This window comes from Trematomus bernacchii, unplaced genomic scaffold (assembly GCF_902827165.1).
Source record: "Trematomus bernacchii unplaced genomic scaffold, fTreBer1.1, whole genome shotgun sequence".
NCBI lineage: Eukaryota > Metazoa > Chordata > Actinopteri > Perciformes > Nototheniidae > Trematomus > Trematomus bernacchii.
The window spans coordinates 584,417-600,000 of NW_022987561.1; the positions used below are offsets into that span (position 1 = coordinate 584,417).

General features: G+C 42.7%; 1 protein-coding gene across 1 annotated transcript; it reads right to left on the reverse strand.

The window, feature by feature from the left end:
- Positions 1-5,429: 5,429 nt before the first annotated feature.
- On the reverse strand, positions 5,430-12,375 carry atp1b1b (ATPase Na+/K+ transporting subunit beta 1b). The gene is made up of 6 exons (XM_034124092.1): positions 12,149-12,375; positions 9,587-9,715; positions 8,263-8,418; positions 7,701-7,885; positions 7,044-7,127; positions 5,430-6,953 (listed from the first exon to the last, which is right to left on the reverse strand). The coding sequence occupies exons 1-6, from the start codon at positions 12,237-12,239 to the stop codon at positions 6,693-6,695; spliced, it is 906 nt and encodes a 301-aa protein (XP_033979983.1). The 5' UTR covers positions 12,240-12,375; the 3' UTR covers positions 5,430-6,692.
- Positions 12,376-15,584: the final 3,209 nt, after the last annotated feature.

The window sequence follows — 15,584 nt, forward strand, 5'->3', positions numbered from 1 at the left end:
CGATACATTTTAAACTCACTTCAGTGCAGATGTGAAGCGTTGCATGTGGCTTTCATAACCCAACGTGAGTTATTAAAGTGAAATTAAATGTTATTTTGCTGATTATGACAGTGTCAATATCTTCATAGCCTGGTGGTCATATATAAATACAAACTGCTTTATAGAAATACAGTGGACTGGGTTCCATAGTAGTCTAATAACTATAAAGCAATACAGACATAACAATATTGACAATTACTGTAACCTCAGAATTCTAGCATTGATATAATGGTAATAATTCACATCTGATAATGACGTAGAAATACTGCAGTGCCTTTTACATTATTTCCAGACTCTCTCTTTACCTCCCTATAATCTGGGTCTAAGTTACTTCAAAGAACAAAAGTTGTTGACGGGAAGACAACACATAGGTAAAGCTGGCTTCTTCACATGTCACTCATCACTGTCTCATATCCAGCAGACAGTGTTAGTGACAGCTCACAGTAGATCACCATGACTCCTAGCTCTTCACTGAAATCCTTGTGTCCAGATTACTCCAGCTAAAAGTAGATTTCCTGACTCGTTAAGCTCTTCACAGCTTCTCTTCTTGTACCTGCACAGAAACATTCAAATCAATCACTTGTTACCGTGGGAACGTACCTGAATGTGAGTCCGTTCAGAGTGTGGTGAGAAGTCAGACTGAGCTCAGTCCCATCATGTCACATCAAACCCGAGGCTGCTGAGCACTCAGAGATCTTGCTGACGCTGTGGACAAACCCCCCCCCCCCCCCGCTGTGAGGAGCTCCTCCTGCCCGGGGGGGGGGGGGGGGGGGAATAATTTTCTAGAACCTGAGAATCAGCCAGCTTGAGTTTTCATCGGTGTTATATCAATATCATGGCACAAAACAACATCATGTTTTGGATTTTACACAATCATGGGCGGTTCTGGGGGGGGGGGGGGGGGGGGCACGGGGGCCGGTGCCCTAGTAACACTGAGCTTGGAACCCCCTATGGCCCCCCTGCACAAAAAAAAGATATGATGATACCATTTCTGATAGTGTGTTTTTTGTGGCTTTATACTGAATTGAAAATGTAACAATTATTTTGTCGCGCTGAATCCCTAGTAAAATTGGTCTACAACTGATCATATACCTCTTTTACTGCCTTTAATACCTTCATTTACTTATAGCTGGGGTTTTGTTTTGCCACTCAATGTTAAAATACCTTTAAAGACAGAAAAAAAAGAGAACATAATCTTTGCTGGAGAATAATTGGATAGTTTTTTGTGGATAGAAAGAGAGCTGATGGAGACTTTATTTTTACCCCTTCCCGTCTGGGTAAATCCTCTTAGTGTGTGGCGGCTAAAGTGAGACATCAGACTCCACCTGCAGCTCAGAGAGGAGCAGCTAATCCCCCCCCCCCCCCCCAGCAGCTGATCAGTGAGAGGTACAAACACAATGTGATTACATCATCGGTCAGTGCTGTGGTCTGAGACAAGATTAATATATTCCAATTTCACATGCGGCGAACATATTATCATTGCCTTTTTCGCATTATACATGATCAGATCCATAATGAGTGCTGAATTTTTAAACCCTACACTCACACGATGTTCGCTTATCATAACTATGTATATAACACTATAGCTGACACCTTCATCCAGAGCGATTTACACTTAATTTTGTTCATTTAAAGGGTCAGATGTGCTGACACTGCATTTACACACCTGTCATTTCCTCAATGTTTCCTGGGATAAACCAGTTCAATTGTTTGGGTTAACATAACCGTCCTTGGACTTATAATTCATTATAATTATGATATATCTATTACGTTGTATTGTTTTTCTTCCCAGTGGACAAACGTGAGGTTGGCCTGCAGCCACACAAAGTCACATGACCTGCTGTAAATGAGATTAGAGTTAATCTGGGACCAGAGAGAGGGGTGATGAATCACAGGTCACATGATCAACTCCTGTTGAGGGAAACATCTCAATGATATTGGGGTTCTGTTTACCAAAATTCAAAATGTTCTCGAACAGAATTCAGTGTGTAAATGTTCATCAGTGATTGATATTCAGAGAAGTAAAATGAATATAAGGGAAATGTGTTCCTGTAAATAGCCATATATAATATTCAGAAGTCACATTATGTCTTGACTTCATAATTTATTCCACATTCTTTAATCCTCAGTGGTTTCAGGCTCTCCTGTGAAGATGATTCATGTCACTGGCGCTCCACAGATAACCACCGGCCCCATGTGCATTCATAATTGCTGAGCTGCTCTGGAGTCAGCTTGTTGTCTCCTGTCTCCCAGGTTGCACTGCTCACTGAGTCACCCGACTGTCAGGATATTATCAGTGGGCATTTCAAAAAAGGAAGTAGGCTACTGTGAAAAACAACAAACATCTTCCCTACCTCTAGGAAGAATAGGGGGACCAGACCTGTGATTGATGTGCCATCAGAAGTGAGATAAGACACCCTACCAGGAACCAGCAACAGTCAGCTGTCGTATGAAATGAAAAGGAGGTTAGTATCAGTAAATCAAACTCAGCCATCACTCAATCCCCAGAGCTGCTGATGTGTTCACACGCTGATCTGACTCTCCAATTAAATTCATTACAGCCTGTCCCCACAGGACCATTGTGCCCCCCACCTCCCACCTCAGACATGTGTTGTGCCCCAGGCAGGTACATTTACTCATGTTTTGTACTTTCCTTAAGTATTTACATTGAAAGCTTCTCAGATATCGTACTTTGTAGTACTCTACACTACATTTATTTTAACACTCACATTTAGTAGTTACTTTGTACGCATAATAATAACATATACTGCATATACTACTGATGTGGTTTAATGCAGTACCGTACTACTAATATACACAATTTCAACCCACTACTAAAATGCTCTTTTATGTATAAAAAACCCTACTATCATACTGTGAAAAGATCCATTCTGATAAACAAGTACTTTCACTGTTATTTAGCTCACAACTTTTACTTTTAGTGAAGTATTAGTATTAGTACTTTTCATTAAGTAAAGGATCTGAGTACTTCTTCCAAAACTGGCCCCAGGTCACTTCAGGTCAACATCAGAAAAAACACACGTTAACCTCACCGAGGCACAGCTCATGATGAGTTCAGGTGCTCCCTGGGGCTCTCCCCTCACACAGCTGACAGGGTGGAAACAGTTTTACTCCATAAAAGATATTGTCTTAGTTCTTGGTATAAATGTTAACAATTTGGTTTGGAGTCAGCCCAGCTGTTTTTATTGATATGAAATGTCCCTAAAAATAAATGAACTGCACAAAAACAAACAAACATGTGTCCATACTATTACCTTTATATAGTCCAACATTGGCCGCCTTTAGCTTAGCGGTGGTGACGTGACCGTGCTGTAGTTCCTTCATAGCCTAACGTTAGCAGTTTTTTAATAAGTTAATATAAAACACAGGAGAGAGTTAATTTTCTTTTTTGCATGGTTTCCAACATGTTCCCAGATGCAGAGACCGTCCTTCTTCATGCTCCATGGCGTCTCATGTCTCTGATGCTCTGCTGCCATCTTGTGTTCAGGTGTCAACAAGGAATGAAAAGCAGCATTTCTCAGGGAAGACTCAAACAGCACATATTTAATCAAAAATACATTTGAAGACACAGTTATTTAATCAGGGAAGACATAACATACAGATAATATTACATAAGCAACATACATAAGTGTTGGTTGTCCCTGTTCATGTACAGTAGCAGTTTGAGAGTGAACTCTGTTTTTAAGGGTGTTAGATAATAGAACAAAAAACCAAACGCAAATCTGCATGATAACAGACAGGAAGAGGCTGTCAGAGCCCCCTGGTAACCTGATGATGGTTGACAGAGATATCTCCCCCCCCCCTCCCCTGTGTGATGTCAGTGTGGGTGTCTGGCTGTTTCATTTGGAGTGTTCTGTTGCTTTGTGGTGTGCTGGCCTTGTTGCCATGGAGCTTGCCATGTTTGTTGCTGCACAGGTGATGCTGGAGGTGTGGGTGGATGAGCTGCTGCTAAGAGCCTTTCTCCCTCTTTTCAGTGATCATCCAGGGGCCTGGCAGGCCAGAGGGCCCTCTCAAAGAGACAATAAAGTTAGGAAAAGCCTGTGTTTGATCCTGCCTGTGTTTGATGATCCACTTTGCATGTTAACACTACAGTTAACTGCATTAAGTGAGTCCAAACAGTCCACGCATGGTGTGGAGGTAGAAACAGCCCAATGCTTCACAGCTGTGTGTTTCAGGAAACTCAGATGATGGTGTCTCGGGTGTAACGGCTGCAGACTCCCCTGCAGGCTGTTCACGGTCAACCAACAGGATCCAGTTTCCTTATTCTGAAACAATGAGACACTGTGCAGCAGGCACTGGAATTATCCATCCCATCTAAATCATTCAGAGCTTCTTATGTTTGGGGATTGCATGAGGTTGGAACATATAAGCCTTAGTGTGCAATTTTATGTCTCCAACCGGGAGAAAATATGGCCACTTTCTGGCCAAAACTGCCATTTTAGATCCTGCAAATGTCATAAATGGATTCAGCATCCTCAATAAGCCCCTCACCCACACATTTTTTTCCAAATCTGCCAAGCCATTTCAGAACTATTGTCTGCATAGTGCTAATTAATGCTATTGAATGCACCTGATGCTAATTGTGCAAATTGCCCAAAATATGCAAGTTAGCATCCGGCAGTTTCTATGTGCTAGGGACCCCTATTATATATCCCACTCTATAAATAGCACTCTATGAGCTGGCAATTTGACAAGTGTGGGGACTGTGGGAGGAAAGCCTGAAGGAAACATATTTGATACATACTGCAAACGAACAATAAGAGACTGAGTAAGGTTCTTGGTCGGAGGGAACTGGTTTATAAGAGGCTCCTGGCCGTCTGTCGGTCTGCTTGGCTGGCCCCGTTGGCCCCCCGGTTTCTGGTGACCTGATACGTGCTTTCTGGTGGTGTCTGAAACAACATCCCTCTGTCAGCTAGAACACAGCAGCAGCTCCTGTAATTACAGAGCCGTGTGTCGGCAGCCTGCCCCTGCACAGCTTAGTCACTGCATTCAACTGTACTCTTGTAAGGGGGTGGCTAAAGTAAGCCACACAGACGAAAAGAAGGACAAAGTATATAAATATATTGTATATATATATATATATATATTCATATATATTTCTATGTTACAAGGCATGGAGTGAGTAAACCAGTACAGCTTATTTGTTTTAAATCAATGGAGTCGCTTAAATTCAGTCAGTTTTGGTGTTTTTGGATAGCATGGGTCCTTTCAGATTGGGTACAAATGTGAAAGATACAAACAGGACATATTCTAATGGTCAGGTTCATACTTATATTATGGGTTTCTACTATTTCATGTTCAAATACTTTCTGATCAGCAGTTGTTCAGGATGTGGATTTCGAAACAATAAGAGAGAAAACACAAGAAAGATCCATTATGATTTTTATTTGTTTCTATCTCTGATTAAATGACAAAGCTGGATGAACTGATGGAGAGTGGACTGATGTTTAAGGTGAGTGTTGCACATCAACATGAGATCCTATGGAATATTAAAGTCATCATCATTGATCATCTAAAGCCACTGAGCTCGGTAAGAAGTCATCTTTTTTTAAATGCATTAAAATCTGGTGGATTTCAAATTCATTCTACACCTAACTACATTCATGGCCAAAACAAAAGGAGGTAACCATTGAAGGCGAGACATTGACTTTAGCACTTAACAGGATGAAATCTTCACAAGTAGTGCATTGCTTCTGATGCGCTCTTATCTTCCAAACTGTCACTTTGGTATTGCATTTATACATTACATTATTCTGCAAAGAAACAAAATGTACAACTGCATAAATATAAAATTATTCCACCATGTTTTAATGGCTAAAACATTCAGAGTTACACCACAATGCTGTGATGAATCCAGCAAAAAGAAAATCTTGAGTTAGCACCGTACAGCAGGCAGTGTCTAACAGGCTGTACACACAACTCAAAAAGGCAAAATCAAAAGTAAAAGGCATGAAACCAAGTAATAAAACCCCCACAAAAATGATTTAACAAAGCGAAAATAGAAAAAAAAGAGTCCCCGTGATCAGATGCAAAAAGACGAATAAAAAGAGGAAAGAAGTTCCCTGGAGTGCAGCCTTTTCCTTACACCGATCAGAAGAGTACTAATGTCAATCATCTACTTAATGGGAGTGTGTGTGTATATATATATATCTGACACACACAACTGCTAAAGCTTGCTCACAGAAGAAATGTGTGTTTGTGGAAGGACCAGATTTTGCGACTAATGCCAAAAAGATCTACTGGAACCACGAAGGCAGCGATGTGCAGAGGGACAGACGTGGCAGAGATGGATTTTACTCTACACTCATCAATGAACAATGTCCCATGGCTTGGAGAAAAGTCTCATTTACAGCTGAATAAATATATGTTTATTAGGCATATTGCTACTTTTCCTCTTAATTAAGCTAGATAGAAGTGTAGAAGCTAGTGATGAAAGCAGGAAGATTACATCGGTCCCCTATCAGGTATGTTCTGTCATTTATTCATTCAAGACTATTTGTGATTGACTTAACCGCTACAGACTATCCCCCTTACTTATAATCTTCTACATGACTATTGTATTTAGTTTAGGACAAGGAAGGAAGGAAGGAAGGGAGGGGAGGGAAGGGAAAGGTTTATGGTCCTGACGCCGGTCATAAATTAGTGATGGTCAGCTTGAGGTCGAAGCGTCCCTGGTAGCGGTCCTTTTCGCTGTAGTCGATGTTGTCTCCGTACACTTTGCACTCGATACGCAGTTCAGTGTTCATGGTCAGGTTGGCGAACTGCAGAGCCACCAGAGGCTGGAGGTAGTGGGGGTGGAGCAGCTTGCCGTAGTAGGGGTAGTACTGCATGGGGAAGCCGCCGCCGATACCGAAGTACTTAACCTCTCCGACTTTACCGGCATCTTCCTCTCTCTGGGAGGAGACGGAGACAGATGAAACAAATGAAGAACAGACAAAGGAAAGCAAATCGCATGCTAATGTTTCAACTGAAGAGAGGTGTACCCTGTTGGTGCAGAAGATGGGGATGACGTTGGGCTGCACTTTGGGCTGAGCCTCGTCGGGGATACTCTCGTTAGAAGTAGGAGGCTGAACAGGAACAGAGGAGAGAGAGACTTTTTATTACGGGAACAAATAAAACAATAAACATGCACTCCTTTTGTTAGGAACTGGTCATAATTCTCTACTGAAAAAACTGAAAAGCTGATTAACTGAAAACAATTGAGGATTAAATCCAAACATATCATGGTAATGATATATTTACCTTGGCCCAAAGCACTGTTTTACTTGACAGAGCCTGAATGCACCTCAACACAAGTCAAAAGCACTTGCATTTACTACCTATCCTTAAAGTATCAAAGTAGCAGCGGAGAGCTCATACACTAGCATTTTTAAGAAGTTTTTTAAGGGAAAGCTATGATTTACAAGTCGCTGATCCGGGGACTGATGGATGCCGTTGAGTTATAAAGCTTCTCCACCACTAATGTATAGGGTTCCGTCACTTGAACTGCACCTTGAGGATACGCAGCATCACTTCCCCCGAGGCATCAAATGACATTGAAAGAGCAATAATTCTCCTCTCATGCAACACGATATCAGTCGATGACAGTCTCATTTCCTGCGGCAAACAACCCCTTTGTCTTGTATAATATTTCAAATTACCTTTGGACGGAAGTTGACGATCCTGTTGAGCTTGACGATAAAGCAGGGCTTTCCCTCCTTAAAACCAAAGTCAGGGTCGTCCAGGCCGGAGCAGGGGCCCAACCAGGACCTGGAGAAACGGCAGGCCTTCCTGATGCCCACATCGCTCTCCAAGTCGCCTCGGTTCTTGTACTCTACTGCTTCCTCTGGAGGAGGGGGGGGGGGGGGGGGAATGATTTTTCAAAGAAGGCCAATACTATTGTCTCCACTGAGCTTCCTGTACTTGATAATGCAACAATGTTCAATTCTGTCCGCTATCAGCCTTAGATTGGAGATGTGTGCACTTGTCATTGTGTCAAATGTTTAAAGAATACAAATCTTTAACATCTTAGAAGTCCCACATTTGCCAAGGATATCAAATTGCATGGCTCAATTATTTTGGGGGAAAGTGGTATCAAATAATGCCTGAGCGTCTACAATATATTTTATTATATGTTCATCATATATTACCATAATAAAGCTTCTGTGAAGAGTTGTCTAACTTCAACAAGAGGAGCCAATGGGACTTCAGAACTCAACCTACCTCCACAGTCCTCGAACTTCATCTTGTCCGCCTGCCACTTCTCGTCATACTTGGTCATGAAGTCCCTCAGGGCCTTGGTGTAAGGCAGGTAGGTCTCCTGGTCTTTCACGTCGAAGGCCACCTCAGCTTTGTCTGACCGCGGGGTGTGTGAAAGGCCTGCAGGGAGAACACATCAGCCGCTAGTTATCAACAGTAAAACCAGTTCATGGTTAGACTGCAGTCCCATCATCCGGCCTATTAAACACGACATATTAGATGGCACGTTCAGGAACACGGACTGCTGCCAACTAGTGCAGATTCTGTTTAGATAATCAATATTAATATGCTATATTAGGCTGAATATGGTCCTGTCTGTCGGGAACACAGGAACAAGATACAATGTAATATAATGACTTTTAGAAATTAGACAACCCCCATAATGAGTTACATTGAAATGTAAATGGTTTAACAAGCATTTGTTACAATCATAAAACAATCTTTGCGATACTGTTGGAATTAATAAGTTAACCACTGTAATCATTATAACAAAACGGGAACCGTATCAAGGTTTCACTATAGTTTCTTCTGTGCAGTGACTACAGAAGTTTTAGTCATAAAAATAACAATTAATACTCAACTAGTTTGTCAAATGACATGCCATGTAAGACTTGATTTTAGTTCCGTTGGAGCATATTTCAGAATAATAACATATGAAATGCTAGTAGGGGATTCTGTTGAGACTCATGAGCTCAAATGATTAAATGGTCTACTGTGCAATTGACAATTTGTCTCTTAAAGAAAGGAAATGTGTTTTTTTGTCAGTCTTAACTGCTGACCTACATTGATACAACTTTGTCTGTTCGCTTCATGTTTAAAACTCTAGTCAGCTGACCAGAGATCAGGTCATTGACAGGAGAATTACGTAGGAGAATTACGTGTGACAACTGTGTTTGGATGGCCTCAAGTGAACACATGATACGCCTCTTGTTTAAGTCAAACAACAGTCAGGGAGGAGGCGGCCCCCCAGCCTCCCTCTGACTGGATTCTGCACATGCTCAGTTTGGGTTTGCAAATCCCAGCTGGGGTTCCTCACCGTGGCAACCAGTCTGTGGTGTGTTCACAGGATGCTAGTACAGGTACAGTAGGACCATGATGGGGAAAACATACAGAAAACAAATACTAGGGGTCTATTTGGATGTTTGTTTGGATAATGATCTAAAAAAAAACAAATATCATCACTAATGAGGCACTAATCCCACAGACCCAATGTGCTATTTGACCCTTTTGATTGCCCTAAAGCATTCACTTGCATCCCGACAGACAGGAAGTGGGGGCCACTCCTTACCAGGGGGGGCGACCCTGTCCTGCCAGGTGGGTTTGTAGTTGCTCAGAGTGAGCAGCAGGGCCTGGATGGTTCCGATGAAGATTCCAGCCAGGCAGCCATAGAAGACGACGTAGAAGGCAATAATTTTGACTGTGGAGGAGAGAAAGAAGAAAGGCTTTCAGTACAACGGGGGGGGGGGACAAAGTCTGCAGAAATCACGTGACTGGTCAGTTTGATAGGAGTCATTGACACTATATGCGACATTATATTCATACCATCTGATATTTATACAATAACAATAATCACCTCTAGATACTGAATCTACACTGAGTGGAACCCTGACTCAGGTGTTCATTATGTAACAGCTACACTTTATGAGACCTACATTACTATTGAGCAACCACCTGACAACTGATAACTGACACCCAGATGTGTGTGTGTGTATACAGTAACTGTTACATGTACATCAATACAGCTGTATGGCAGACTGGCAAAGATGCTGTTAATTCCTCACATGACAACTCCGTTTTTCCCCAGAAGGCGTGCAGCAGGATGAGACAGAAGGTTCCATGGTCTCATGACACCATGAAACTCTAGACCATAAATAATTAAATTGAGCTCTTTTGGCCATTGAGCTATGCTAAATGCTAAATGCCACACATGAGGGGGGACCCAGCAGCCTCAGTATGAATCTGCTGGTGGCAGCAGCATGCTGAGGGATGCTAGCAGAGGAAGAAGGTCAAAATAACACCGCGACATTCATGGGCAGAACCTCCTGCAGGTGAAACCAAAAACAAAAATCCAACAATGGAACACCTTCAACCAAAACACTTGGAGTGCCTAAAACCAATCCTGTATCTGGGCAGGACAGCAGTTTGCTCAGTATTCGTGGAACCTGAGCTGAAATACTTCTGCAGAGACAAATGGAGACTGCAGTGTGCAGATGAGCAACGATGATGCTGACTCAAGGTTACAACTGCTGCACATGGGCCTCTGCTGAAAACGCACTTTTTAGGGAGTGGGTCTTTTTGAAATAATCCATTCCCTCTGATCAAATGTGATAAGAAAGGCTGTGAAAACATTCGATGGAGCTGAATAATTAGAGGTGGGGCGAGGACTACTACAAAAGGACTTTAGTCAGCATTTTAAAGGTTAAAAAAAGGCTTCGTCATTGTCACAAAACTCAAAATTCTGAACATAAAGACATTTTTCCCTCTCGAACATAAGGAAGTCTCTTTCCATCTGTCTGCCACACACACTCGCACACTCACACACAGAGCCTGTGAGACACCATGGGAATGACAAAGCCAACCTTCACATTAAAACAATCCCACAGTGGCAGCCATTGTCCTTACAGATGTACAGGAACTCAAGTGTGAAGCATGTGCTTAGAGTACAAGGTAACAATTAGCCCAAAGCTCCTATCCAATCAGCTTTAAGCGTGAAAATGCTGCAGAATCACAGGTGACCGAGCCTTTCAATTCTACGCTGTGGGCTGCAATAAATTAAGCACGACCCAAAAGTAACCTTGCAGTTAGCTAGCGATACATTCACCCTGTGCAGTGCTGCATGAGGCAATGTCAAAAGGTCAATCCGCCTGAATCAATTACTACATCAGTTAGATGCAAGGACATATGACCAACGCCTGTGTCCTCTGGGCATCCAAACCTGACATTCCTAGATCTAGAGCACCATATATCAGTTACAAAATGAAAAAAGATCATTGACATTCCACTTATACTGCCAAATGAAACTGTAGACATGACAGACTGGATTTTTAATGTGTTCCCCTATCTGCCTTTTTACCACAAATCTTCAACTCAGCACTGCGCATGGCACACTTTCCAAATGCATCAGCATTTTCTGATGACCTCAGAAGGACAAACATGAGCCCCTGCGAGGCCCCCATCCCCCAGCTGCAGATGCACAGCATACATCATGTCTCTGAAACATTACTGTACCCAGGTGTTAGAGTCTGGACTGAGGGAGCAGTGTGACATTGAGAAGAGGATCAAGGACATGCGCAGTGCCGCTGCTGGAGAAACAGGAGAAGGAAGGTGGAGCAAGTTAATCAGTGGTATTGTTCTAGATTACAGTGACATCTGATCACAGGAAACCGACACGGATCGATAGTCTCCTGTCCCTTCCGAGCAGGCCCCGTCACCTTGACTCACCTTGGACCGTGATGCATTTTTAACCATTGACTGTCCACTCCATAAAGACAACTTCACGTTCACCTGAGAACTAACGGCCACTGTGGACAGGACGGAGGTCACACCGTTACACTGCAGACAGCTCTCTGGATACACTAGAAACAACCACATATGTCATGACCTCGTTTTAACCGTAACCAACCAATTAACATCTGCATTCAACTAATTTAGGTGTTTCAAAATTAGGGAGATGGAAATCAGGTGGAAATGTGATTAACGGTGTCACATAAATGCCCCGTTATGCGGTGTGCTCCTGATTGCAGCAGTATAATCAAACAGGTGGAAAGAGACACGAGGCGACCGGGGCGCGCTCCTACAACGGTGAGCGCGCGGTTACAATTTGACCATGAGCACCCGGCAACATACTTACACCAGCTACTCCCCGTGCGACCGAGCAGCTCCCCCTTGTCAGAGTCCCACACAAACTTCTTCCACCCGCCATCGTCTTGTTTCGCTGGCATCTTGATTTATTTCCCGTAAGGTGTTCCTTTAGTTCGGCGGACTCACTCCGTGTGATGACTAAACGCCGACCTGAGGCAGAGCAGTAACCCAGCTCACTCCACTGGAAGGACCCTGATATAAAGCGCTCCTCCTCAGCTCCGCCCGAAACTCTCCACAAGTTACCTAGGGGGGGGGGGGGGGCGCAGCAAAGGCGACCAATCCGCGAGCGAGGAAGCCGTGCGTCCCTGTGACGTCAGGAAGATGGACATACAGCCTATAGATGCAGACATTAGTAGGCATACTTCATGTACCCTCGCTGCGCTTTGCAGATACTGTATGTCTGCATCGGTCCAAAGTTTATCTTCCTGTATGCTATTAATGCCCAAATCTCTGTCAGCCCTTAATTAAAGAGACTTTAAAATAATCTGCTAAACTGATCACAATGCATCATATAGCTATGTATGCAGGTCAAGTTCAACAACAGACATGTTTGTATTCACTACATTGGGCTGAATACATTACAGTAAACATGCAAAGGTAAATTCCTGTTGTTGCCTGCATGGCAAACGACAGAACATTTAGCAATTAACCAATAGCATATGTGCATACAGACTATATAGCATTATGAAAAGTGTTAAATGTAAGGACAGTCCAATAAATAAAATCACTTAATTAAAGACTTGAGACTGAGGCTATAAGCTATAAGTTTATCCATTATAGCTTCATAGCCTAATGGATCTGTTTGTTACATTACATGTCATTTGTTAGACGCTTTTATCCAAAGCGACTATTCAGTACTGTGGACAATCCCCACAGGAGCAATTTGGGGTGAAGTGTCTTGCCCAGGGACACAACGACATGCTGACTGCAGTGGGACTCGAACTTGCTACCCCCTGATTCGAAGTCCAGCACACTACCCACTGAGCCACAGCCACCCGTTTGTCAGTCAGGAGTTCCTGCTCAACAGCTCTCACACAATAAATATGTATCCATCTCCCTAGAATCATTCACTCCCCATCATGCATTTCCACAAGAGTCCCTTGAGAAGTGAAACATTGAACCACCACAGACCCAACCCCCCATCCCCTCTATGCCAACCCCGTATCCCAGTGATCCATCAGCCACTTGTTAAGAATAGTGAGTGCAGATAAGCACAATGACACCAGCCTGAGATATTCAGGACATGCATCCATCACAGGGGTTTGTAAAGCAACAACATGCCAGTCACAGATGTCCTGTGATGTCTGTCAGTCATTTCCACAAGAGTCCCTTGAGAAGTGAAATATTGAAGATTCGTTCCACATCATTTGGGACTTTAGTGGGATAGTAAAAGTGGGTTTTAAATGTGGGTCCAGATCTTTTTTTTTACAAACTTCATCATAAAAAAGGATGTGGATGAGATCCACTTACCTCAAAGTGACTGTTGGTAGTAATATAAAAAAGTAACAAAAGTATTTTGAGCAAATAACTGAAAATCGAACTTTTGAAAGCATGCTTCTATTAGTCTATTAGATGCCCATGTGCATCTAAAGACAGTATTCAGTGTGACCGTTCAGGTTGAATCACTGCATGCCAACAATTACACTGAGTTAGCACATGCAGCATGCCAGATTACAGTGCACCAACCTACAATTCTGCACAGAGCGGGTTGTTCTAAAACACTCATTATGCTACAAACAATACATGATTTCATCCCCTGCACTGACAGGATGAGGTTCATAGCCTTCACTGGTACTGTACCTGTTCCCAGTTTCACTTGGTGGGTGTCCTGTGTTGTTGTGTGCAGTGGACTCTTCACAGTGCCCCCGCCCCCCCCCCCTCACACGACAGGGATAATAAGCTCTCGTTACACAGTATTGCCAAGTATACACATAGTTGAAACCTGTATATATATCCTGCCTTCTACAGCCCATAACCCCTCTCTAAAGCCGGCTCCAAGGGCATTTCTGCCTCCAGCGCCAGGGGCAACATGGTGACCCAATTTTCAATCCTAGCCAGAAATAAGAAGCTTTTCACTTTGAAATCAGGAAATTGCCTCGTCTGGATTAATTTAGAAAACAGTCTCAAATTTGAATGGCGAGAAAAACTTGATGCCCTCATGCCGACGATACAGAAGCATGAACATCCTTCACATTCTTTTCTGGCTGTGTGTAATGTGTGTGTTCATGCATGTGTGAAATCGCTCTGCAATGTGCTGCCATCTGGGGTTCTTAAATTGAGTACATTTGTTTAAATGTAAATGTGTGTCTAAGTTTGATGGGTAAGGATTAGGCACATGGGAGTTTTGATCTTAAAAACATCTCCTCAAGGATGAGAGGAATAACATCAGTCATGTCAAGTGAAAGTCCCATCTCTCAACATACTTCACCCCCTAATCCAAACCGTCAGATTATATTTAATAGGAAATGATGGGTACTTTTTTATGGGAACATTTTCTTATTTCTCAAGGGAAGTAAGGTGCTGATTTCTATAGAACATGAATTGGTTTGAATCAGATGTTGATATTTAAAATGTTACGTTTTTACTAGGAACCTGAGGAGCCGTTGTGTGGACTGTAAGTAGGAACTGTTTAATTAGCAGACACCACTGGAAGCACCAACACATCCTCTCATGACATTTGCTAAAATTAACAAAATAAAGAATACAAATATAGAATATTTTCTAACTTAATTCTCTCATGTGCAGTTATTGGGAAATACGGTTGCATTACAATAATTATTGGTCAAAGTGCTCGGAACACAGTGGCAGGTTAGTGTACATTTTATTTAGAGCCAAACTGATTTTAAGTTATAAAATCTCACTGTTCAACCTTCTAGCAGTCACAGTGAATCCCACATTCTGCTGTGTCACAAGGCAAGCTCAAATAATTGCTGAGAACCATTCTGCTACTCTATACTTGGCCTAATCCGAATTTGGTCATAATTTGCCTGACTACAATGCTCATTTCCTTTGTTTACATGCTGGAGCTCATGTGAAGGTAACCATCAGAGTCCCAGTTTGAGCAGCCAGTGAGATAAAGCCTGCCATTTCTCTAATGATACAGCCTGCTGTCTGACATCAGCCACTCCTCCCACAACTGCTCCCTTTTGTCAGCTTGTGTACACAACAAACATGTGTACTGTTTAGGGTGAGTGGGGGGTGGCTGCACTCAAGGTGAAAGTAAGTCTTCCTGCACAGGTCGCATAAATGCATGTTTCTATATCTGATCTACTTTCTGAAACAGTTTCACCCAGTCTGACTCTAATTGATATTGTGATAGATGGAGGGGTGTCACACTGCTGAAACTCATAATCACAGTGTCTGAGGAGATCACACCAAGCAATCTGAGCTCAGATGCACTTATTCTTCATAAAGCACTGGCTCTA